The sequence below is a fragment of the Gobio gobio genome (assembly GCF_949357685.1).
Source record: "Gobio gobio genome assembly, chromosome: 1".
NCBI lineage: Eukaryota > Metazoa > Chordata > Actinopteri > Cypriniformes > Gobionidae > Gobio > Gobio gobio.
Window position 1 is genome coordinate 47,009,410 of NC_137097.1, and position 26,461 is coordinate 47,035,870.

Consider the following 26,461-nt stretch of genomic DNA (forward strand, 5'->3'; position numbering starts at 1 on the left):
AGTTTCCCAGACTCTATTGTAACAAATGATATAGTTAAACAATTACAAGAACTATATGTTAGTTCTAAGGCTGAGAACAAGTTAGAAAGAGCTTTAAAATACGGACCTTCTTGAATTATTGACTAAACAATCCCCCCATAACCACGCCCCCAACAAAGCCCCGCCCCCTCTGGTGAGTACCGGTGTTCTGTCGATTTGTCCTACCTTGTCAGATTTTGCTACCTCCCATTAAAACAGTAGGTAGCACGATTCGACAGCAAAAAATGCTGCCTATCAGATTGTGCTACCAGCATCATATTCATCTGATTTGAGGCTTTATTAATATCCATACCTACTCCTACCCTGAACCTACCCTTAAAACTATGTAAATATTTTAAATAAATAAGTATTAAATATGGATGTAAAATGCTACCTATCAGATTGTGCTACCAGAATCATATTAATGTGATTTGCTTTATTAATATCCATTAATATCCATACCTACCCCTATCCCTACCCTAAACCTACCCTTAAAATGTAAATATAAAAAAAAAAAAAAAATGTTGATGTGGGCATGCGCAGTAAGCCTTGGTAGGACAATCTGACGGGTAGGATGAAATGTCAGGACACCGGCACTTTATTTTTTCCACTTCAAGCACTGGTGTACACATACCTTAATATGATTGCAGATATGTAGGAAACATGATAAATTCACCTACTTGTTTCTCAGAAAAACAATGCTACAGCCAGTTATTCTACTTTGAAATGTGCGTGTCAGAATGTCTGTTTTTGATTTGGTCTGTGCGAAACCGCACGCTGCCTGCTGTTTACCCAATAGTATTTCGACACTGCAGGTTGCCAGTTGGCGGGAAACACAGCGTATTGCAGCCATGGAAGCCAGCGAAAACTGGGTCAGAGATCGCAGATTCTACCTGACCTAACAAGCCTCAGCATTCATCTAAAACATCTATGAACGAGAGCACATTAAAACGCGGATAAATCAACTAATCAACTTACAGTGTGGCTTTCATTGTCAATTGCACTCGCTCCTGTTGGGTCCTCAAGCTGGCAACCCGCGTGAGCGTCGAGTCTGAGGAGGATGGGGCGGGGGAAACAACGCTCTCCAATATTTTGAATTTGGACTGCAGTACCTATTTCAACCAACCACTGCCAATCCTGCATACCGCACCTTAAATACAATTTCAATGTCTGTAAATAAGAATGATACAAAAAAATCCAGATTTTGTGTTTAATATTCTTTTGTAATATGCTTTATTTATTGTATGCCTGGCCTCACCCCTTTTTTCTTTTTCTTTTCTTTTCGGATTAGGCTTCTTTATCTAATTTTCCTTGTTGACTACTGAGCCATAATTAGTTTATTGTCTGAAAAATTTTTGTTTGTGTGTTATTGTATCTTATTTTTGTTAAAATTGCAAAAAAAATAGATAATAAATAAAAAAGATGCATCCACAAATGTAAGAGCAAGAGTAAATGTAAGAGAGGTCCTCGGGTAAGGCCATGGCGCCCTCGTGTGTTAGGAAAGTGCAATACGTCTTGGCAGAAATGAGTTATGTTATGTAATTGTCACGTCTAGAACCATTTGTCACTGCTCTTCTGCTATTGTAGCAAATGCACTATCTTTACTTACCCACATCCTTTCTATAGACCACCAGTGAGCTCTCGACGCACGTGAAGAGCAGTGCGCTTTCGCAAAATATAAACAAGAGGCGGGGCGCGAGGTGGAGCTTAGCAGTCGTGCATTACCATGCATAAATCTCGTTTTGCTGCCACATAACTAAGCTCCCTACTGTACGTAATAAACAATAACAGTTTAGATGGCTTTACACACTCCAATAGTTATTTTATCAATCAGATAATAAAGGGACGAGCGCAGACCCCAAAAGGGGAGCTCCGCGTGTTCTGTAATGTGACACAAAGATCTGTCAAGAAGGGGCGGGGCCTCGTTCCAGCGTTGGTAAAACAGTTCACGAGTTGGTCTCCAATGACAGCGCGCTTTACCTCAGGGTCTGGCGTCAACATTTGCCTTTTACCAAAGTTGTACATTCGGAGCCCTCCAACGTGGCGATCTCACAACCACCCGAAGAGTGGGATAAAAATATTGCTGTGGGTCTGAACGACTTAGCCGAACCGATAACGCAGAGCCTGCCAGTTTAAGATTAGCGGTTTAAATAACAAAAACCACAAAAGGGCAACTCCCCCCCTGAAACGGGCTGCAAGGTAAGACTCAAAGAATTTGTTGCTGCAAGTTTTCGTCTCGTTAGTTTCAAGAGTTACTTTTACATGCAGCTGTCTATTAGCTTTAAAGGTTCTTGTTTACCAGTTTCTATCCGAAAACAACAACCCAACAATAGGTAGCAAATTGTGTCCAGTTGCATTTGAGACTTGCCTTGGCTTAAAAGTTTGAACTGGGTCAATGTTTTTTTGTGTGTCTTTAATACATTCAATTGGCCATATTTTTTTATGTTTATCAGATCAATTGTGTCTAGTTTAATCAGGTTTTACTGTTTATTTACAGTTGGATCATTGAGTGTAATACACTGGTGGGCTGTCCAATATATTCCTGGTTGATTGGAATGGCATGCCCTAAAATACTGTCAGCTGCCAAATTTGCACCACGCTGGTGATGTTGCATAAATTTCAGCCAAAAATATACCTTGGGTATTAGTTACAATTATAACTATAATATTGCATTGTCAAACAATCAAGTCGAAACGTATTTATAGGCCTATAGCACAATAAAAGCAACAGGCGTTGACCAAAATGCAGCACAATTCAGAAAAACTAATTTTCAAAAAAGACCATCTTAATAACATAATGCATTATAATTCAAAAACATAAAAGTTGAGCATTTGTTGCAAAGAGAAAAACGTTTTTTTTTTTTTTATCGTAACATTTCCTTGTGTCGTTTGAAAATGTAAAGTTGTGCTTCAGGGTAAATTAGTGATAAGAAACAAAAGTAAACTTCTGCTTCTTTCAAGGTGACATGAATATAAACAGCATACCCACAAGGAGAGCAAGAGTGATATTTCTATATTTCAATTTAATAATCAATGGCTTTGACACGGTGTAGATTCTGTCTGCATGTACAAGTCATGTGTTCTCATGCATAGTGTGGCTTAAGTGAAATCAAACGAGACTGACAGAGAAATAGCACAGCCAATCAAATAACGGGTTGAGTGGGACGGTCACTGGCACTCGTAGAAAAGGCATTTGTAGAAATAACAAAGAGTCAAAGACAATCTGCTCACTTTCCCACTACTTTCAGTTGGCCTTTTGTCTTTCTTTATTGTGTAACTTGACAGTATATAGCTGTTCTAAACAACTACCTAGACATGCGAGGGCACAGAGAAGATCACAAGATCGTCATAGAGGCATCGGACACCTTGAAAACTTTCCACCTCACAATGTCAGGCCATCAGTCAACTAAAGAATGACTAGCTGCTCCAGCTCTGACGCATTAACACACCTCTTTCTCCTTCTCTCACACACTCTCTCACTCTCTCTTTGCTAGAGAGGGTTCTGGACATCTGTACTTTTCCACTCTCACAGTGGAGAGCACATAGATCCCCGAGCTGGGCCCTTCCTCAGACTGGGCAAATACTGCTGGACCCGACTGTTTTAAGTCAGCATTTACCCACATGGCCTCTTTAGCAGTGAAACTGTATGCAGACTTATGACTATGTCATGCCACAGTTCAGGGGGTTTTAACCTTTTTAATGCCTTGTAATACCTTTTAATACTTTCAATACCCCTTTTATGAAATAAAGGCAGCTATATTATCATGTAAACAGACCCATTTATATTTTGTGTGAAAAGCATTTGATTATAAAGACAAGTCTGTTATTTGTCATGGTACTCAGCCAAAATGCATTCAATTTTTAAGCCTTTTTAATTGACGCATTTCAACAGGGGCGTCGGACCGGGGGTAAAACCAGTTCTGATTACCAGGGCCACAAGGGGAGAGAGGGCCCTTGAAAAGTCTGTAATATATTTTAACATGGAACATGGGGGCCCGTCAGGACTGCCTATGCATAGGGCCCGGGATCTTGTGCTATGCCCCTGCATTTCAATGAAGAGTAAAATTGCATCAAATTGAATTGTATATATATTATTCATATTATGAATTACAAATTTTAAATGAGTAAAAAAAAATAGAGCTTAATAAAACAATTTGTGTAAATGTTTTGGGAATGGACCATTTAGTTTGTTATTCATATTCATAAATTAAAAAAATGAAAATATATTTAAATTTAATTTTAAGATTTATACAAAATGTTTTTTAAGCTCCATTTTTTTAACTAATTTAAAATTCTTAATTTATAATATGAATTATATTTAAGGATCATTGAATGGAATTTTACAATTAATTGAAATGTGTATCTTTAAAAAAAAATGTTATTTTTAATTTTTAAATTAATTAAAAAAATTAAAAAAAATGTTTTAATTTTTTTTATTTTTAAATTTATATATTTACACAAATTAGAATATAAAATATTTTTCATTTAACTTATTTGTATAGTACTTTTCTTTTTATTTGTTTGGAGAGATATAGAAAAAAATAGAAATTAATACAAATATTTTTCCCACAAAATTACATGCATGTTTTTTTTCTGTCAGATTTTATTTTTTTGTATCCCTAGTAGCCCTTGCTAACAAAATACTGATCTAGTGATGAAGAATGACTTTATTTGGTAGACTAACGTGAGGTTACATGATCACTTTGCTCTTGAAGTACTTTCACTTTAAATTAGCCAACTACTATAAAATCATTAGTAAAATATATTTGAATTCAAATCAAATATATTATCAATTATATCTGCAGTTTTTTTTGTATAGTGCTATGGTATGAAATCTTTCCACATTTGTATATTATAGAATAAAATGTTTTTCCATCGTCCTTTTAATTGTTTTTGCATCAGTTATACCAAGTCCTGTAAGTTGTGAGGTAGGGTAGGGCTGGGCGATATGGAGCAAAAAATATATCTCGATATATTTTGCTATATCTCGATATACGATATATATCTCGATATCTTTACAGGAAAAATAACCCCCCAAAAACTACTGCAAAAACAAATATGCCAAATACCACACAGTCTTTTTTTTATTGAAATGCAAATAGGTAGGCAGTTCATGTAGGAACAAAGTAGGGATGCAACAATACAGTTAGTCCACAGTTCAATACATACCTTTTTTTTTTTACCACGGTTTTCGGTTCGGTTTGGTTCTGATGGCTAGTCGCATCAGATTTTTGCTATTCTATTCTTAGCCGAACCGCAAGAGCTTAAGGAGGAAAAAATACTATTTTTTTATTGCAAACTCTTTCTTTATTTTACTTAAAAGACTTGAAAAACCTTAGTTAAACTTAAAACTTTACTTTTAAAAAACCTTGTACACATTCCTAGTGTACTGTATAATATAAAATAAATATATATTTATAAAGATTTACACTGGCAGCTCAGAGCTGTGTAATGTATGAATGTAAATGTAATGTAAATGTAAAAATAAAACACTACATAGACTTCCCTATAAAATATACACTGATTCTTATTAAAGCTACTGTATTAGTTTTTCAGTCAAGAGCCGTGAGTGATTTTGTCTTTGTCTTGTTATTTTATTAACCACTAAAGGAATAGTTCACTCAAATTAAAATTCTGTCATTGATTACGCACGCTCAAGTTGTTTTAAACCTGAATAAAGTTCTTTCTTCTGTTGGACATAACATATATTTTGAAGAATATTGGAAACCAAACAGTTGCTGGTCCCCATTGTAGGAAATAATAATATGAATGTCAATCACTACCATCAGCTGTTTGTGTTCAACAGAAGAAATTAATACAGGTTTGGAACAACATTAGAGTGAGTAAATAATGACATCATTTTAGAGGTGAACTGTCCCTTTAAGGACAAGCGGCAGCGTGTTCACTGGCTGCCCTGCTGTCAATTTAAGACTTTCACGCATCTAATATACAGACACACGCCGATTTTACTTTCACTTTAGACAACCGACTGTGTTATGTTAACCTTGTGAGTATTTGACAGTATTAGCGCAGTAAGATTTAGTCCAGTAATCACTTGTTTGCCAGGCTTTTAGTGCGCGCGCTCGGGAAAGCGCATGGTGCCCTACGCGCAAGGCTTTAAAACGCATGCAAATAATGAATTTTCATTCAAAAATAAAACAACTCAAATCAAGGGCATAGTAAGTAACCTTCTCCAGCAAGCAATCCGCTCTCTCTCCGTAGTGTACAGTCGCGGGAGTTCTTGTCTCGCAAAGTAATGCTGCCTAGGTAAACTGTATCTTGGATCAAGTGTTTGAGAACCAACTGTCGGCATTCATGGCAGTAGACATCTGTCTGCTGTTCGTCCGACGCCTTAAAACCGAAGTATCACCATATAATGGAGCCAGTTGTTTTTAAGACGAGTTCTGTAGCCTCCGAGCTGGTTGCGGACGCCGCCATGACAACACGCGAGGGGAGGGGGAACAAAAGCAAGGAGGCGGGGGGCGAGCGAGCGGGCGCGAGCACAGCACAGAGAAGGCAAACAAGCAAAGTGGCGGAATCAGAATTAAATATAAACAATATATCGATATATACGATATGTCAAAATCCATATCGTGTTTAAAAAATATCTCGATATATTTTAAATATCGAGATATCGCCCACCCCTAAGGTAGGGCCTCCATGGATCGGACTTGTTTGTTCAGCACATCCCACAGATGCTCGATTGGATTGAGATCTGGGGAATTTGGAGGCCAAGTCTACTCCTCAAACCATTCCTGAACAATTTTTGCTTTGTGGCAGGGCACATTATCCACATGGATGGCATTACCCAAGGTTTCCCAGCAGAACATTGCCCAAAGCATTACACTGCGGTGGACAGGGGTCAGCATGGGCACCCTGACTGGTCTGCAGCTATGCTGCCCCATAGGCAACAAACTGCGATTGCACTGTGTATTGTGTCACCTTTCTATTAGGACCAGCATTAACTTGTTTAGCAATTTGAGCTACAGTATCTCGTCTGTTTGACCGGACCACACGGGCCAGCCTTCGCTCCCACACATCTTCCTTGGACCACTTTTGATAGATACTGACCATTGCAGACCGGGAACACCCCACAAGAGCTGCAGTTTTGGAGATCCTCTGACCCAGTCGTCTAGCCTTCACAATTTGGCCCATATCAAACTCGCTCAAATCCTTACGCTTGCCCGTTTTTCCTGCTTCTAACACATCAACTTTGAGGACAAAATGTTCACCTGCTGCCTAATACATCCCACCCACTAACATGTGCCATAATGAAGAGATAATCAGTGTTATTCACTTGCTCATAATGTTCATAATGTTATGCCTGATCGGTGTATATGCTGTAATGCATATCCCAACATTAAGTAAGTTTCCTTCTAGCTACAACTCCGATTACAGATTCTTGTACAGACCTGCTTGTGTGTTTCACAATCACAAGGAGGTCCTCTGTATGTTGATATATATCATGTGAATTACAGTTTTATGTCAAAATTAGTTTTGAGCCAATGGGACTCGGGTGCTGTAGTTGTGGTTGCCCTCTTTTTGCTGTTAAATATTTGTCTTGAACTGTATGTAAAGTTGCAAACATTTATTAATTGCTAAATTAACAAGCCCGATTTTGAAGTACACACTTCCATGTTTGTCTTTTGTCTGTGTTCAGCTGAGCTTTTTATCTTAACTGGTGAATGTCTGGATTATTTCTGAGATAAAGAGATTTAGATGTGCTCTAAAGTTCAGTGACAAATAAGGAATGAAAGTTTGCACAAAAACATTTAATACGTTATTAAACTGTTTTTTTTTTTATTGTTTTTTTTTATGCACAGAAAAGTAAAAACTACGGAAGCCCTGAACCGCAAAGTAAAATAGTTTTTTTTAGCATTTCGAGAATAAAGTAGTATTATTTCGAGATTAAAGTCAAAATTACAAACGCATGAACACACACACTACAGCACTGCAGCCGCTAGTGTATTTGAACAGGGGGCTGAAAACTTTCATCATCCATCAGGTAGCCTAATTGCCCTATAACGTACAGTAAATATCACCAAACAAGAGATAAAATTGAAATATAAAACGTAGTGTTCAGGTTATCTTAACGTTCATGAAACAGATAAGACAGGAGTTTTCAAACTGTGAGCGCCTGCTCAAGAAGAATGACTGGTTTAGGCCAAAACTGCTGTGATAGTGATAAAAGGGTTTATTTAATTATATTCACAATTATCTTATACATTAATATCTGCTTTATGATTATGAATATGATTTATGACGTTCCAGTAAATTGAAAAAATCGTCCAGCTAAGTTCAATAAAAAGCAGTACAAATTATATTATTAATTATAATAAATTAAGACACCCAGATTTCATCATGGACTTTATGCAATTAAAACAATTATCACAGAATAATGGTTTCTATACTGTATTAAAGGATATGGCAATTAACATTGCATTATTCATATAAATATGGAAATACGCCAAGATGGCTTGAAAAACACACATAAAACATATATGATCACATCATGTGTTAATTGTCCTCATGTTTCATCAGTCAAAAGGTTTCTTCTTTTTATTGAACTTAGCTGGATGATTTTTTCCATTTTGCCCACTGGAACGTCATACATCATTACTTCTACGAGACCGTTTTTGGCGTTGTGTGAGAGCGCCCTGCGGCTTCAACCCTTGGAGTTCCATACATAAGGCTCACATGATCATCTCATTTTGGATAGGAATAATCCAAATCCGTCAGGTCACGCGCTGGTCTCTCTGAATTTAAATCTAGATTTATCCACATTGACCCATAGAAATCTTTACGTGAACACACATCCGAAAAAAGTGCGGAAAATTTGATTTTGCTCTCAGAGCAGATATTAATCTATAAGATAATAGTGATAAAAGGGTTTATTTAATTATATTCACAATCACAGCAGTTTTGGCCTAAACCAATCATTCTCAGCCCCCTGTTCAAATACACTAGCGGCTGCAGCGCTGTAGTGTGTGTGTTCATGCGTTTGTAATTTTGACTTTAATCTCAAAATATTTTGACTTTATTCATGAAATATTTCGACTTTATTTACGAAATATTTCGACTTTAATCTCGAAATTCTAGTTGTTGTTGTTTTTTTTACAGAATTTTTTTTTTTTTTACTTTGTGGTTCAGGGTTTCCGTAAAAAACAGAATTATTTTTTTAAAATTATTTTTACCTGTAACACCTTGATGTTGAATAGAACAAGTACATGGACCTATACATGGTAGTAATGTAAGACAACTTATTTATTTATCCTTGCTACACTTTCTTCACTCTGTTTTTTTTTTTTTTTTGCTCTCTGTGTTGTACATTCTACACTATTATCTTCTGTTTACCTTGAAGTGAGAAGAAAAGTGATAGCTGGAGGGAAGGCGGGAGATGGCAAGGTGGACTTGACTTTTTGACTTTAATAGCTCCAACTTACGTAAAGAACACAATGAAACTATTCACTTCTCTCCAGGGAAGAGGGAGAGAGTTTGAGGGAAACGAGAGAAGTAAATACAGGGAAGAGCTAGATAAAGGGTTAGCGGTTCCCTGTGGTTTTCTGCGAAACGGGTGTACTTGTCCAAGAAAGTGTCTTCACACACTGCACATTATGTTAACTCAGAAACATGTTGAACACAGGTACTTTTCTATTGTATGTCACAGTTTTAGATCTTATGTTGACATGATAATTGCTGAGAACCTGAAAGGAAAGTTTGAAAAAAAAAGAATCGATTCACCATTTACCTATGGTGGTTAAAACAAGGAGCTATACAGAAAAGCAGTGCTGTTATTGATAATTAAAGCTTTTAAAAATAGTTTTTGTTAAAGTTTTTGAAATAAAATATAAATGTTAAATGAAAAATGTAAAAAAAAAAAATGTATTAAATGAGAACGGTTGCCTTGACAACTAACTGAAATAAAATAAGTTGAAGTTCTAAAATGTACTAAAACTGGAATAAAAATAAATAGAAAATTTTTTTTTTATAAAAAAACTAATACAAATGTCAAAAGCACATTGCAATATAACTAAAACTTCAGCTAAAATTAAAACTGGAAATATAAAAATAAAGGATAATTAAAATGATTCATAAATACAACAAAAGTATATGAACTAAAATAACACTGACTAGTAGTTGTCCATGTTCTCCAATATTCAGTGACAAATACTGTGGCCTTTCTAGATGGAGAAGCCGCCATTGACCAATGAGAATGGGAGTGTATTGGATGAGAGCCGTTCAGAGATGGCTTTGGTGACAGCAGACGATGTAGTCGGGTCTTCCGGTGCTGATGGGCAGGAGGATGACAGGCCAGCGTGGGACAGTAAGCTGCAGTATGTGCTTGCCCAGGTGGGCTTTAGCGTCGGCCTGGGCAATGTCTGGAGGTTTCCCTACCTCTGCCACCAAAATGGAGGAGGTGGGAACTTTTTGTTATTTTTATGTGTGTGTTTGTGAAATTGAATGATTGGTAATGTAATCACACACTTTCTTTCTTCAGGTGCCTTTATGTTACTGTATGTGGTGCTGTTGCTGATTATTGGGGTTCCTCTGTTCTTCATGGAGCTGGCAGCTGGCCAGAGCATCCGTCAGGGCAGCATCGGGGTCTGGAAACACATCTCACCTCGCCTCGCAGGCATTGGCTACTCCAGCTGCATGGTAAAACATACTCTCTGTATGAGAGTGACAAATATTTTTATAGCATTATATTATTATATTGCATTAGAACATCAGGCTGATAGATAGATAGATAGATAGATAGATAGATAGATAGATAGATAGATAGATAGATAGATAGATAGATAGATAGATAGATAGATAGATAGATAGATAGATAGATAGATAGATAGATAGATAGATAGATAGATTACAGACCCAAAACTATTGAATGGTAGTACAATGTTACAAAAGCTTTCTATTTCAGCTTTTGAACTTTCTATTCATCAAAGAATAATTTTTTTTAACACAACTGCATACTACGGAAGCCCTGAACCGCAAAAAAAAAAAAAAAAAAAAAAAATCTGTAAAAAAAAAAATGATCTAGAATTTCGAGATTAAAGTCGAAATATTTCGAGATTAAAGTCGAAATATTTCGAGATTAAAGGTCCCCTGGCATGGCATTTTTCTATTATTTTATAATGTTTCCTGAGGTGTACTTATATTGTTAGTATGACTTTTAAATCATAAAATGTCATAATTTAGAAATAAAAGGCATTTTGTCTATACTGATGTTTGCCCTGTGGCTGAATGCCCTGCTTCAAGAGGCGTGTCTGCTGTGAGACTTCAGTAAAAACGCCCACTGTTGTGATTGGCTGACATCTTTGCATTTTAAATGAGCGGAGGGGGCGTGGTTTAACGAGGTCTACGAGGCACGAGCAGGCACGAGCTGCTGCCAGAGAGACGGATGGACCCGAGTTCACTTCACATCAGTTCTCAGCATGTCTGAACTGTTTTAGTTACAGCATATACTTCAGGTTATTAGTTTATTTCTAGTCGGAGGGACTGTCACTCATGTCAGAAAGTTAGTAACTTTAGTAAATTATGGATCAGCGCTGACTGGAGACGCAAAACGTTTAGAACGATTCAGTCCTATTTGGTGAACTGATTCGGTTCACTAAAAAGAACTGGTTCAAAAGAAAGATCGTTCGCGAACCGGACATCACTAATGTACCAGAGACTGAGCTCAGCAATTGCTAACAAAGTTATTTATAGTAACTACTGAGTTATGAGAGCGCTGTCAGTCAGCGCGAGTTTATTGTGTTTGTATCTGAGAGTTCTGAATAAACACGAGTCCCAGTCACACCGAGCCCGTCTTCATCATTATTACCAACTTTGTAACACATGCAAAGTACCATTACAGCTGTCGAGATGAACGAGTTAAAAGTAAGTGTTGATAATAGCATTATTTTTAAAATAAAATAAAAGCGTCAGTGACGCGCGTTGAGTACACAGCGCAAACAAAGACACAACAGCAGTAATCTAATGTAATCCAGTTTATTGTGGGGCTAGTTTGGCTAGCCCTGATATGCTCACGCTTACCCCCCGTCTGCTTAATCTCACGCCACGTTTGGTGCCTCCGCTGTGGGCCAGATGCAGTACTGGGGGTCGGGGATGTTGAAGGCCACCGGCCAGTGCAGCCCGAGCTTCGGCGTGTGTGAGGCCGATGTTGAGCAGAAACTCATGACTGTATGCACATTTTAGAACCGATAGCCGCTCCTGCTTGGACGTCAAACCAGGAGACTTCAGGATTGGCTCGTCTGGCCTGTCATTTTCTCAAAGGCAGAGAAAGACAGCCAGAACTCGGGTTTACACCGATCAACATTTCTATCCACTTGGGGACAATATTCAGGCTAGGGGAACTCATATTAATGTTGAAAAACCTCATAAAATGAAAATTTCATGCCATGGGACCTTTAAAGTCGAAATATTTCGAGATTAAAGTAAAAAAAATATTTTGAGATTAAAGTCAAAATTACAAACGCAGCCTCATTGAAGGAACACACACACTACAGCGCTGCAGCCGCTAGTGTATTTTAACAGGGGGCTGAACACTTTCCTCATCCATCAGGTGGCCTAATTGCCCTTAACGTACAGTAAATATCACCAAACAAGATAAAATTGAAATATAAAACGTAGTATTCAGGTTATCTTAACGTTCATGAAACTGATCAACTTTCAAACTGCTGTGATTGTGTATTTAATTAAATAAACCCTTTTATCACTATTATCTTATACATTAATATCTGCTCTGAGAGCAAAATCAAATTTTCCGCACTTTTTTCGGATGTGTGTTCACGTAAAGATTTCTATGGGTCAATGTGGATAAATCTAGATTTAAATTCAGAGAGACCAGCGCGTGACCTGACGGATTTGGATTATTCCTATCCAAAATGAGATGATCATGTGAGCCTTATGTATGGAACTCCAAGGGTTGAAGCCGCAGGGCGCTCTCACACAACGCCAAAAACGGTCTCGTAGAAGTAATGATGTATGACGTTCCAGTGGGCAAAATGGAAAAAATCATCCAGCTAAGTTCAATAAAAAGAAGAAACCTTTTGACTGATGAAACATGAGGACAATTAACACATGATGTGATCATATATGTTTTTTGTGTTTTTCAAGCCATCTTGGCGTATTTCCATATTTATATGAATAATGCAATGTTAATTGCCATATCCTTTAATACAGTATAGAAACCATTATTCTGTGATAATTGTTTTAATTGTATAAAATCCATGATGAAATCTGGATGTCTTAATTTATTATAATTAATAATATAATTTGTACTGCTTTTTATTGAACTTAGCTGGATGTTTTTTTCAATTTACTGGAACATCATAAATCATATTAATAATCATAAAGCAGATAATAATGTATAAGATAATAGTGATAAAAGGGTTTATTTAATTATATTCACAATTACAGCAGTTTTGGCCTAAACCAATCATTCATCTTGAGCAGGCGCTCGCAGTTTGAAAGTTGATCTGTTTCATGAACGTTAAGATAATCTGAAGACTACGTTTTATATTTAAATTTTATCTCATGTTTAGTGATATTTACTGTACGTTAAGGGCAATTAGGCCACCTGATGGATGATGAAAGTTTTCAGCCCCCTGTTCAAATACACGAGCGGCTGCAGTGCTGTGTTACTTCAAAGAGGCTGTGTTTGTAATTTTGACTTTAATCTCGAAATATTTCGATTTTATTCTCAAAATATTTAGACTTTAATCTCGAAATTCTAGATTATTTTTTTTTTTTTACTTTGTGGTTCAGGGCTTCCGTAGTTTTCAACACTGATAATAATCATTAATTTTTCTTGAGCAGCAAATCATCATATGAGAATGATTTCTGAAGGATCATGTGACACTGAAGACTGGAGTAATGATGCTGAACATTTAGCTTTACCATCACAGGAATAAATTACATTTTAAAATGTGTCCGGTAACACTTTACAATAAGGTTGTATTAGTTAACATTAGTTAACTACATTAGTTAACATAAACTAATAATGAACTGCACTTTTAAAGCATTTATTTATCTTTGTTAATGTTAATTTCAACATTTACTAATACTTTATTAAAATCTTGTTAACATTAGTTAATGCACCGTGAACTAACATGAACAAACCATGAACAGCTGGATTTTAATAAACTAACGTTAACAAAGATTAACTACATTAAATAATGTTAACTAATACAACCTTATTATAAAGTGTTACCATATATTCAAATAGAAAACAGGTATTTTACATTTTAATAATATTTCACAATATTACAGCTTTTTTTGTACTTTTAATAACATAAATGCAGCCTTGGTGAGCAGAAGAGACTTCTTTCAAAAACAATCAAAATAGTACAGTTTCCATGGTACAGTATGTGTATATATATATTGCTTCAGCATAATTCATTTGACATAATTTAACATTATGAAGTAACAGCATCGTTATTTTTTATTGCCTGTTTTTTCTTTCTTTCTAGTTCATAGTAGACATTATAACAAAGATGGATAAAAATAGTGTGTTTATATTTTCCAGAGATATTATTGGTAAGTTTATATTTAAAATGAGCTGAAAGGTATCATGTTTCGTCTGGTGGTTACATGGCATGGGATACTTTTAACTTGATTTATGAGCTTCAGCTTCTGTAATGCCACAGTCTCAACAGGAAATGCGTCTTGCACACAGGCAAAAAAGCCACAAATATTTTGTAGTTGACATAATAAAATTAGACATTTTTGAGAAAATATTTGTCATGCTTGCTAGAATTGTCAAAACAGAAGTGTCAGTTTTATTCTGAGACTGCCTTAAAGAATGCAGCCAGCTTTAGTTCACTGTTGTGAGAAGTGTTTCTAAAATGGCTGCAAACCATACATACATGTTGACGTATATTCTGTGTTTGTATGTGAGGAGGAGGAGTATTTGCTCTCTGTATGAGTATATAAGAGGATTTCCTGTGTGCAGTTGTATGTGTGCCTGTATGATAACATTATCAGCTCATCATTATAACATTATCAGATCAGGAGGTAGAAGTTGTACAATGTTGGCATCTTGCACAATATGAGAGGATTTATTTTTGCTTTACAGTAATGTAACAAGTGAAGATATTGACACTGTGTATGTTTAGACTTTCACTCTTTTTGTTTTTTAATTATACATCTATACAGACATAAGATGTCATTGTGCTCTTTCTCTCTCTCAGGTTTGTTTCTTCGTGGCCCTGTACTATAATGTGATCATTGCGTGGTCTCTGTTCTATATGGGGAATTCATTCCAGTATCCATTGCCATGGGAACGGTGTCCTGTAGATATGATCTCAAACCAGACAGGCATGTTTTTCACATACACAAAATCACTTGGAATACATTTGTATTCACTAATGACACATTGAATTGATGAAAAGTGAAAGGAAAGGCTTTTATATTGTAAAAAAAAAAAAAATCTATTTTGAATAAATGCTTTTGAGCTTTCATCAAAGAATCCTGAAAAAAATGTTTGATGGTTTCCACAAATATATGAAGTTATCAACATCGATAATAAATATTTCTTGAGCACCATATCATCATATTAGATGTGATTTCTGAAGGATCATGTGACACTGAAGACTGGAGTAATGATGCTGAAAATTCAGCTTTGCCATCACAGGAATTATTACATTAAAATATATTCACATAGAAAACAATTATTTTAAATTGTAATATTTCACACAATATTACTGTTTTTACTTTGATCAAATAAATGTAGCCTTTATGGAAATATGTGTGTGTTCCTTATAAACAAAATCTTACCAACCCCAAACTTTTGAACAGTAGTGTACATTAAAAAAAAAAAATCAAATCATAGAAGAAAACATCAAGCTTTAAAAACAACAGTTAAACACATTGCATTTAAACTTTAGGTGAGGGATTCAATGGAAGAGAACATTTCTTTGTTGCTTCAGCCAGACAGATGCACAAAGGAAAATTACCCTTCTTTTTAAAATAAATAAATAAACGTTTTTTACTAGTGTCAAATAATGAATGCAGAGTAAACACTCCACTAGTCAGTTACTCACGCACATCCCTAATAATTACACACTTTGTATATTGCGTGTCTTTGATACAAAAGGTTTATGTACAGCTGTGTTGATCTCATCTTCCTGTCTTAGTAAAGGAATGTGCAGCAAGCTCTCCTACCTCATATTTCTGGTTCAGGAAAGCTCTGGATATCTCAGACTCCATAGATGAGTCAGGAGAGTTCAACCCTATCATGACCGGTTGCCTCCTCGCCGCCTGGGCTATAGTGTGTCTCGCAATGATCAAGGGCATCAAGTCTTCTGCCAAGGTACAAAATACACACACGTTTGTTTTTCAATCATGGTAGGGACTTTTCTGGTACATCTCCTGTTGCTGATTATATTTTCTATCCCCTAACCCTCATGCAAACCTTTTTGCATTTCTACATTGACAAAAATAAGTGTTTAATTGTTTATTAAGCCATCTACCTCACAATGTAGGGTGTTTCACTATCCTTGTGAGGTTTTACTATTCCTGAAGGGACATTTTGTCCCCATACTGTATTCAAAATTGTTGCCAAAATGTTTAACTGAAATGAATCAACAGATGTTCTTGGTGAAATAAATTAAAAAAGTTGATCCGTCTCTTCCTGTTCTCCAGGTGATGTATTTCTCCTCTGTGTTCCCTTACGCTGTGCTGATCTGTTTTCTCATCAGAGGGCTTATGTTGGACGGGGCTATTGAGGGCATCAAATATATGTTTTATCCTAAGGTGACAAGAGCTCACACCACTCCCATAAAGGCATGCCAAATCACGTTATATTCAAATGTAATTTTGTAATCATACCGTATTTCTCTCTGTTTGTATTAGCTGGAGACTTGGGGAGAAGTGCAGGTTTGGCGTCAGGCTGCCACACAGGTGTTTTTTGCACTGGGTCTGGGTTACGGCTCTGTGATCGCTTATTCATCCTACAACCCTGTGCATAACAACTGCCACCGGGACGCTATTATGGTCTCTGGCATCAACTTCATGACCTCAGTATTGGCCTCTCTGGTTGTCTTTGTGGTTCTTGGTTTCAGAGCCAAGAACATTGCTCTGGATTGTGTTGCAACGTAAGAAAGAATCTGTGATCGTTTTCTTTCGTTTTTGCTTGAAATATGATTGTATTTAAATTCTACCCTTAAAGGGTTAGTTCACCCAAAAATGAAAATTATCCCATGCTTTACTCACCTTCAAGCCATCCTAGGTGTATATCCTCCTGGGACCCAGAAAAAAAAGTTTTTTGAATTTAGTATTTTTTCATGTCATTACATTGTTTAGAGCATTAGAAAGAAATGAAAAAAAATTTTTTTTTATTCATATGTTATGATATGTCCTCTGTAGTTGGGACCAGGACTCAAACGGGAGTTTAAACAGGAGTTGTTTAAAAAATAAAATGACATGAAATTGCATGTATAGGCAAAAACAATGGAATTTATTTTTTATTCACAATCAATTTTTAGGTTTCAGGATTTTTTTTAAACAAACTTTGTTTAAAGATGATTCTGAACTATGTTATGAAATATATAATGTAATGCATTGATATACATTTTAATTTATGCAATATGTGGGTAAAATGGCCATACTGGGATTTTCCCAATCAATGCAATCGTGTATCTATACACTGCATCTAATTTGCAAATTAATGTGTTCTTGGGGCAACATGTAAGGAAAATTGTGTAATAAAAAAAAAGTGTAATTAATAATAATATCTAATAATTTTCTATTAAGTCCTGGCGTCCTCTACAGTGGACATTTATGAAACCAATGCCCTGTTTTGTAACATAAAGTCATATTTTGATTAGAAACCCCATAACATTTTCCTGAGATTTATGATTTATAACAAACAATTAGAAAATTAATCCGTTTTAAATTATAATTACAAAATATTATCATATTTCTTGAGTGCTAAACATTAATGTCAGCCGTTTTTAAAGACCAAGAACAAGTTCCCTGCAAAGCCCCGAATGTGTTCTTTACAGGACATTCAGACTGTGACATGTATGATGTCAGAGAAATTCACTAACATATAATGTCCACTACAGTGGACAAAAGTCTATTCCTGGGTGCCAGGAGGCTATGACATTCTTCTTTCAGACGAACACAATCAGAGTTATATTAAAAAATGTCCTGGCTCATCCAAGATTTATAATGGCAGTGAATGTTGCTCTGTTTTTGAAGTCCATAAAAGTTCATCTATATCCATCATAACTGCTCCACACGGCTCCGGGGGGTTTAAAAAGTCCTTCTGAAGCGAAGCGATGCGTTTGTGTAAGGAAAATATCCATATTTAATACTTTATAAAGTAAAATGTCTAACTTCCGGCGGACTGTCTTCTGTATTCCACACCTCTCACAGTTCAAAATGCATTGCACACCAGTTACGCTCGTCAGATGTAGCGTAAGCATTTTGAACTGCGAGAGGCGCGGGCGCTACACTTTTTCCGTAAGTTGAATACAGAAGACGGTTCGCCGACTAATTTTCATTTTTGGGTGAACTAACCCTTTAATTACATTTATGAACGTTTCTTGAAAAGGTCCATTGCAGGACACATTACCATTCAAAAGTTTGTGGTCGGTGTGATTTTTTTTTTCTTTTCTCTTTTGCTCACCAAAGCTGCATTTATTTGATCAAAAATACAGTAAAAATGAATTGTGTAATATTATTACAATTTAAAATTAACATTTGTATAATTTCCTCATATTTGTATTTCAAATGTCACTTTGCAGTAATGTGGCCAGGATGGCGGAAATGACGACAACAGCAGGTTCATCGCAGGATTGGTGGCCATGGTTCAACATTTCTGACCCCAAATCAGTGTCTCTTCATGACTACAGAGAATGGTACAGCCACTATGGAAGCATGCTAGGGTCGAATATCACTGACTGTGACCTGGAAAGAGAAATGAGCAAGGTAGGGTTAACGTACTGTATGTATGCGCTTCAGTGCATATTCTATTACTACTCAGTTAAATGTATCTAACTGTCATAGTGAAATTATTTCTGGTTATGCGAGTCCATCCATCTATACTGTTTCTTTTTCTCTCAGGGAGTGGAGGGCACAGGTTTGGCGTTTATAGCATTTACGGAGGCCATGGCGTTGTTTCCTGCAAGTCCATTTTGGTCTGCTTTGTTCTTTCTCATGCTGCTGAATTTGGGCCTGTCCACCATGTTTGGCACCATGCAGGGGATTCTTACCCCACTCATGGACAACTTCAGAGTGCTGGGGCGCCACAAGACCATGTTGACGGGTACACTCAAATAGATGTGCTAATACTATAGGATATTGTGCCCTAGCTGTTACGTAACTTGGCTGTGTCATTGTATAACATGCAGTGTGTTGCTGTATCCTGGGCTTCATCATTGGCCTGCTCTTCACTCAAAGAAGTGGCAACTATTTTGTGACCATGTTTGACGATTATTCTGCAACATTGCCGCTGATTATCGTTGTCATCTTTGAAACTTTCAGCGTGGCATGGGTTTACGGTGCTGATCGGTGAGATGAAATGTCAAATAATTTATTTATATGCTGAAGTTAATACCATTTGTGGGATCAGTTAGCAGTTTGTTTGTTTTTTTATCCTTGTATTTGCTCACTGTTCTGCAGTTTCTTGGATGATGTGGAGGTGATGCTACACTGGCGCCCTCCGGTGGTTTATCGCTATTTGTGGAAGTATGTGTGCCTGTTCAGCATGGTGGGACTCCTGGCTGCTAGTCTTCTCCGTATGGTCTTCAAACGGCCCACTTACACAGCCTGGAACCACACCACGGTATTATACTAACTGAAATAAGTTGGGACGTTATGAACTAACTTAAGTGTAAAAAAAGAACGATGACTGTAGATAACTTAAAAAATACAAGTTCTGTCATCATTTATACTCACCTTCCTGCCGTTAAAAACCTGTATGATATATATTTTGAAAAATGTCTTGGTGTTTTTTACATATACTAGTTTTTGAAAAAAAGTCTCATGCTCATGGCTGCAATTTTCAGCATCATTACTCCGGTCTTCAGTATCACATGATCCTTTAGAAATCATTCTAATATGCTGATTTGCTGCTCAAGAAACATTAATTATTAATGTTGAAAACAGTTGTGCTGATTAATACTTTAGTGGAACTCTTGATAACTTTTTTTTCCCGGATTCTGTGAAGAATAGAAAGTTCAAAAGAACCGCATTTATTTGAAATATTATTTTTTGGTAGCATTATAAATGTCTTTACTGCCACTTTTGATACATTTTAATGATTCTTTTATGAATTTTTAATTGTAAAATGAAACTGTAATGCACAATGAAAGTCAGTGGGCTCCAGTGTTGTTTTGGACAGCATTGAAACATATTCATCATATTGCTACAGATTATCTACCCCGGTGTGATGAGCAGCATTTCTCTCTGACAGGGTTCTGAAGCTAGCCTCGAGTATCCTGGATGGGCTCTGATCATGCTGTCCATGCTAATCATCGTAGCATCTCTCCCGGTGCCCATTGGCTACCTGCTCTCCTTTCTCAGAGGGGGGCGGAGCCTACCAGTGGAGGAGGGCGAAGTTGAGCCTCCAAGAGAGCGATACTCCAAATGCAATTCTGATGAGCCAGAGCCAAATAACCATCACTCCCCAGTGGATGAAGACAGGAATCGGCCCCGGTCCACCTTCCTTCCACTAGGTGCTGAACACTACAGGCTACTTCCACAACAGGAAGATGGAGAGGAAGAGGAAGACACTAGGGTGTAAGGGAAAACATGGATATAAACAGGTGTTTGAGCAGATAATCATCAGTATTTTATTTGTTTAATGGAGTGGAGGTAGACAGACTCCGTTTATTCTCATTATGCTAATGAACATTCATGAAAAATACCGATGTGTCAACTGCGGCCCTATTTAAGAGGGACACTTTTTGCGAGTGCACCAATTATTGAATTGCTTTGTTCTTGAATCCCCACATTTACTTGGCCTAAGTGATGTGGACTGTACCAAAAGTGCCTCTTAATGAGTATCCACACTTAATTATATATCAGATTACTCTAGTCATCTAGAGTAAAACATTTTTTTTTTTTACTACAGTTACTTGAGTAAAATAGGGTAAAACTTTACAATAAGTTCCAATTTGTTAACATTAGAATAAGGGATAGTTTGCCCAAAAATTTAAATTCTTTCATCATTTAGTCACCCTCAAGTTGTTCCAAACCTGTATGAGTTTATTTGTTCTGCTGAACACAAAGGAAGATATTTGGAACAATGTTCGTAACCAAGCAGATCTCGGCAGCCATTGACTACCATAGTATTTTTCCCCCCACTATGGTAGTCAATGGCTGCCAAGATCTGCTTGGAGAACTGAACGTGCGTGCTCCTTACGCAGGTCATGTGTGTCCTCAGGTGCCAGAAACCTGGGACACGGAGGCACACACTTCCTGAAACGCTTGCCTGAATTCTCCATAATTAATTCACCTTTACCATGCGCTACTTACAAACGGCTCCTGAAGACAAAAAAAGCTGATGACCTGTATTATGGGCGCCCTCTTACACCGTGTCTACACCGGACGTGACCGTTGACACTCCACGCCGCAACTGCTAGAAGCTGTCTACAGTGGACGTGTCAAAGCGACATGTCATAATGTCATAAATAGAACGAGGCATCAGTTTACTGTTGGTATTTGTCGTGCCGCGCTGCATCCAGTGTAGACATCATTATTGTCTTTTGTTACGTTGCACCGCACCGCTCGCGTCCAGTGTTGACACGGTGTTATACTCACGTCGTCATGGACTGTTGCCAGGCAATGACATGCTTCAAACACAGGTTAAGTCCCCATAGTGTCAATCCAAGATGCAGTGTTGAAGTTCCACTTCGAACGTGAACTGTTTATATACTGTTTATTTCACAGTGCCTTAACTAATGTTAACCATTATCATTTTTTATCTTAAAAATGTATTAGTAAATGCTGTAGATGTATTGTTCATGTTAACTAATGTAGTTGACTAATGTTAACTAATTAAACCTCTTTGTAAAGTGTTACTGAAAATACGGTAAATGGTGGAAGACTGTTAGACATTTTTTAAAAAAATATCAGAATTATCCATATTAATAGAATACTAATATTTTAAGAAATGGTATTTAGGTTAAAAAATGTTCTTTGAGTATGGAACTATTAGCCATTAACTTTATTAATAAGTTAGTTTTAGCCTAAAATTGGTTGTAATATCAAAAGAAAATGGTATTGTTTATTATTGATAGAGTTATGTCAACAGTTATTACTGACATGAATTTAGTAAATGATTGTTGTAGTATTCAGTGACAGTAAAATGCCATTATTTTTTTTTCTTTTTGTTAAAGCCACAGGTCCTAGCATAAACGGCCTAACAAAATGTTGCATATTGAACAAATATTAGGTTAAAGGTACTATGTCAAGGAGGAAGCACAATTTATAGCCAAACATCACTTACCCTTCAGCTCTGAATATCTACATATGTTTTCATTTTCAGGTTTTTAACACCCAGCAGATAAACTAGTCCAACACCACATAATTATTGCAGATTATGTCATTGTGTCTTTAGCCAATGTGCTGCTTGAGGAGACAGGCATGAACACTAAGGAGTGAGACGTTTGCAAACTTACTGCCACACATGCTGCAATTTAAAACATAACACTCAATACAATGCAATTTCATCCATTACTCTACAATGCCAAACTACGACTGCACAGGGAGAAAAGGGTTTACATTCATATGCAATAACATTGAATTATACTGTGATAATAGAAGAACAATGTAGAACCGATCAAAAAATGACTGCTATGTGGGGCCTCAGGTTACATCCGCTGTGTGAACACAAATACAGAAGGCAGCTCCATTTCATTTCATTTTGTTTTTGTTTGGGGGTTTTTTTGGGTGGGAAAACTCAGAATGCTTTTGGTCTGTTTCAGGCTGACCTTAAAGATTTTAGTCTATATTTTAGACTGATCCACATGTGAGGTTTTAGTCATTAGACTAAACATGAAAGCTTTTTTTTTTTACTTGGATTTGTGTGTTTACAGCAGGGGTTGTTTGCATGTTCACTTCTCTTTGTTCATGCACTTCTGTTGTAATGTAACATGACAGTATACAGTATCATTTGGGTACTTTCTGAGTGTGTGTGTGTGTGTGTGTGTATTATGTGTGTTAAAACAAAGATTTTGTAATTACCATTGCAGTTTTGTGCCATGCTGAGGAATCACTGTATATCTAGTCAATGCCAAATAAAAAGTTCTTTGGTCATAGATCACATAGAGCACATTCTTTTTTTCCTTAATATTGATTTAGTTTGACCGCATATCATAGAGCAATGTTATGTATAAAATTGCAGATAACCAAGTCCAATTCAAATACATTTCTTCAGTTTTCACAGTAAATGTTGTTCCAAAGGAAGAGAGAGGAAGAGAGACAGAGAAGGGGGGGGGGGGGGGGTAACTTTCAGGGTAAGTAAGTAACATAACATACTCCGAAGCAGCTCATGTTCCAGGGTTAGTTTGCTTAAGAGGTATTCAGATGTGTTTTATATTTACATTTATGCATTTAGCAGACGCTTTTATCCAAAGCGATTTACAACGGAGGAGTACAAGAAGCAATCTGTCATGAAGAGGCAACGAAACACAAAAAGTGCCTGAAATACTAAATTTGGACATTACACAGAGCATCACACGCTAGGGTAGGGAGGGTGTAGAGCAGAATAGAAGGAAAATGATTTTTATATAATTAATATAGTTATTAATATAACCACATTTGTTTCTGTTATATAATATACAATATTATATATTAATTCTAAAGAATTAGAATACCGAAAAGTAATTCAAAATAAGTTTAAATGTTGATTCAATTCAAATATATTTATTATTTTATTGTCATCACACACATGGATCTGCATTCATTTAATTAGCATCAAACAAACAATCCTTATTCTCAGTGAATAAAGGTTACGTATTAACCCTTAATCGTCCCTCAAGTAGGGTTTACGTTTGAGTCCCTTGTGGTCAGATAGACTCCAAACTTTTACAGAGCGATTGCATAAGGAAATATAATTTTTTTACATGGAAAACTATGTATCATTTTTTTTATTTACTTCTCAACTATACATTTATGCTGTGTTTTTGTGGGTATTTGGTAGTTTTTTACCTATTTACTGCACAAATAATTAACTATGTCATAAACTGGCTCATTAAAAATATTTTTTTTATGAAAAAATCACTTGAATGATGATCTTAAATAAATATAAATAGTTTTTGGACATTGCTCTATGTGTTAGGGATAGAATACCGCCATCTGTAGGTTTGTGGAAAAACTTTAGGATTAAAGAAAAAGAGAGTGCAATGACCCCATTATCCACTAGAGGTCCATAGGGAGGTCATGCAAAAGTTAAGCTGCCTTTCATCTTTCTTTTATTTGCCCTTTTCCCTCTCTTTCTCATGATTGTTCCATGTTGCATCTGTGCTCTAGTATTTGTCCTTCATTTATGTTTGAAATTTTTTCAGATTTATGCCAGTTTTGTTGATTTAAAAATGCTCTCTGTTGCAGTCACACACATGTGTGTGTGTTTGTGTGTGTGTGTGTGTGTGTGTGTGTGTGTGTGTGTGTGTGTGTGTGTGTGTGTGTGTGTGTGTGTGTGTGTGTGTGTGTGTGTGTGTGTGTGTGTGTGTGTGTGTGTGTGTGTGTGTGTGTGTGTGTGTGTGTGTGTGTGCGTGTGTGTGTATGAGACAGAAAGTTCGTTCCACTTTGTGTTTATGCTCTAGGAACAGATCTTGATATAAATGTAGACATTTTCAATTTATACTGGATTTAGTTGATTTTTTTTTACAAACAAAGTGAAAAAAAGCATTTTTTACATTTTCCCATTCATTGCCAAATTCAAAAAAATACTCCAGACACCTGTGTGTGTGTGTGTGTGTGTGTGTGTGTGTGCGTGCGTGCGTGCCTGTGTGTGAGTGAGTGAGTGAACATGCTTGTTCCATATTGCATTTGTGCTCTAGTATTAGTACTTCGTTTATGTATGAAAATCTTTCAGATTTATGCCAGTTTTGTTGATTTTATTTGCCAATTTCAATAAAAATACTCTCTGTTGCAGTCACACACATGTGTGTGTTTGTGTGTGTGTGTACGTGTGTGTATGAGATAGAAAGTTCGTTCTACTTTGTGTTTATGCTCTAGGACCAGACCTTGATATAAATGTGGACATTTTCAGATTTATACTGGATTTAGTTAATTTTTTGACAAAAAAAAGTGATTTTTTTTTATTTTTTACACTTTCCCATTCATTTTCAATGTGGGGTCAATCTGACCCCGAGGGACTTAAACGGTAAAAAAAATTTTTTACACACCTTTAGAACAACCAAATCAAGCCCAGATTTTTTGTGCATGTTTAGATAGATGATTTAGGAAAAGTCACAGAGTCTAATGGCCCTGAGATAAAGAGAACACTTTTTAAAAATGGAGGAAAATTCCAGCGGGGTCAGCTGGACCCCAAAGGACGATTAAGGGTTAAACGAAAAGATTGAAAAAATGATTGCACAACCACCAAATAGGTGGAGACGTGCACTAGGCTAGGTTTTGTAAATCGCCATTAAACAAAATAGAATTAAAGACTGATCGTCTCCATGGTGAAACATCGATTTGTTGCTCTGTTGAAAATGTCTTGTGTGTTAATCGTGAACATACTCTGAGTTGTCTGAACTTACTCATAGACGCGTTTTTGGAACCAGCACACCTCGAGTACCGGTAAGCAAGGTTTGGGTTAATCAACCGAGAGTTCAAGTATGTGACGGTAAATTAACCTTGCTTTCTGGAATACCCCCCTGGTCTCAGATCAATGTTTATACAATGTTAAGGGGAAAATGTGAACTTCCACAGCTCTAAAATTTTCCATGGACTCCATAGCGACCACTTGTGAAATATATAAAAAAACTCACCTGTACAAAGTGAAACCGTGCAGCTGATACCGAGCTATTTTTACCTGACATAATCCTTAATCTTATCCTAAAATATATGTTTGTTGGTGTAACCTACAAACCAAGGCTAATTTAGTCTGTTAGTATATTGTTGTTATGAAAATAAGAATTTGACTTGGCTATTATTATCCAATACCATTGATGAACTGCAAACGCAAGTAGGAAACGCAAGGTGGCGACAGACTGCGCATAAAACGTTCATGCTGGGAAACTGCGCCCTTTTAGGCTACAGGTGACAAATTGTGATATGTAGCCTATAGGCTAGCTATAGACTAGTTACATGATCGAGGTAAAAATAAGGTATAACCTAATATAAGCTATGAAAAGGTTTTATTGATTAATTATAAATGTGCCAATAGACCAGACTTTAAATAAATGTGTGCTTTATGATATAGCCAAAATATTTCCTTTAATTACATAGGCCTATATAGCCTGCTATGGTTTGATTTATTT

At 36.5% G+C, this 26,461-nt stretch overlaps 1 protein-coding gene across 1 annotated transcript; it reads left to right on the forward strand.

Annotated features, from left to right (window-relative positions):
* The first annotated feature begins 1,942 nt into the window (after positions 1 to 1,942).
* Positions 1,943 to 23,295, forward strand: slc6a16a (solute carrier family 6 member 16a). Its single transcript, XM_079823251.1, has 12 exons — positions 1,943 to 2,217; positions 10,203 to 10,434; positions 10,516 to 10,673; positions 15,212 to 15,338; positions 16,157 to 16,332; positions 16,665 to 16,775; positions 16,875 to 17,116; positions 18,773 to 18,956; positions 19,092 to 19,293; positions 19,379 to 19,538; positions 19,650 to 19,812; positions 20,443 to 23,295. Exons 2-12 carry the CDS (start codon positions 10,203 to 10,205, stop codon positions 20,770 to 20,772), a joined length of 2,085 nt encoding a protein of 694 aa, XP_079679377.1. The 5' UTR covers positions 1,943 to 2,217; the 3' UTR covers positions 20,773 to 23,295.
* The last annotated feature ends 3,166 nt before the right edge of the window (positions 23,296 to 26,461 follow it).

What these genes read in the sequence shown, in the direction of transcription:
- slc6a16a (XM_079823251.1), top strand. Translation starts at nt 10,203, where the DNA reads ATGGAGAAGCCGCCATTGACCAATGAGAATGGGAGTGTATTGGATGAG. An exon ending in TTGGCTACTCCAGCTGCATG is followed by an intron (nt 10,674 to 15,211) that starts GTAAAACATACT and finishes TCTCTCTCTCAG; the next exon opens with GTTTGTTTCTTCGTGGCCCT. An exon ending in CCACAAGACCATGTTGACGG is followed by an intron (nt 19,294 to 19,378) that starts GTACACTCAAAT and finishes TATAACATGCAG; the next exon opens with TGTGTTGCTGTATCCTGGGC.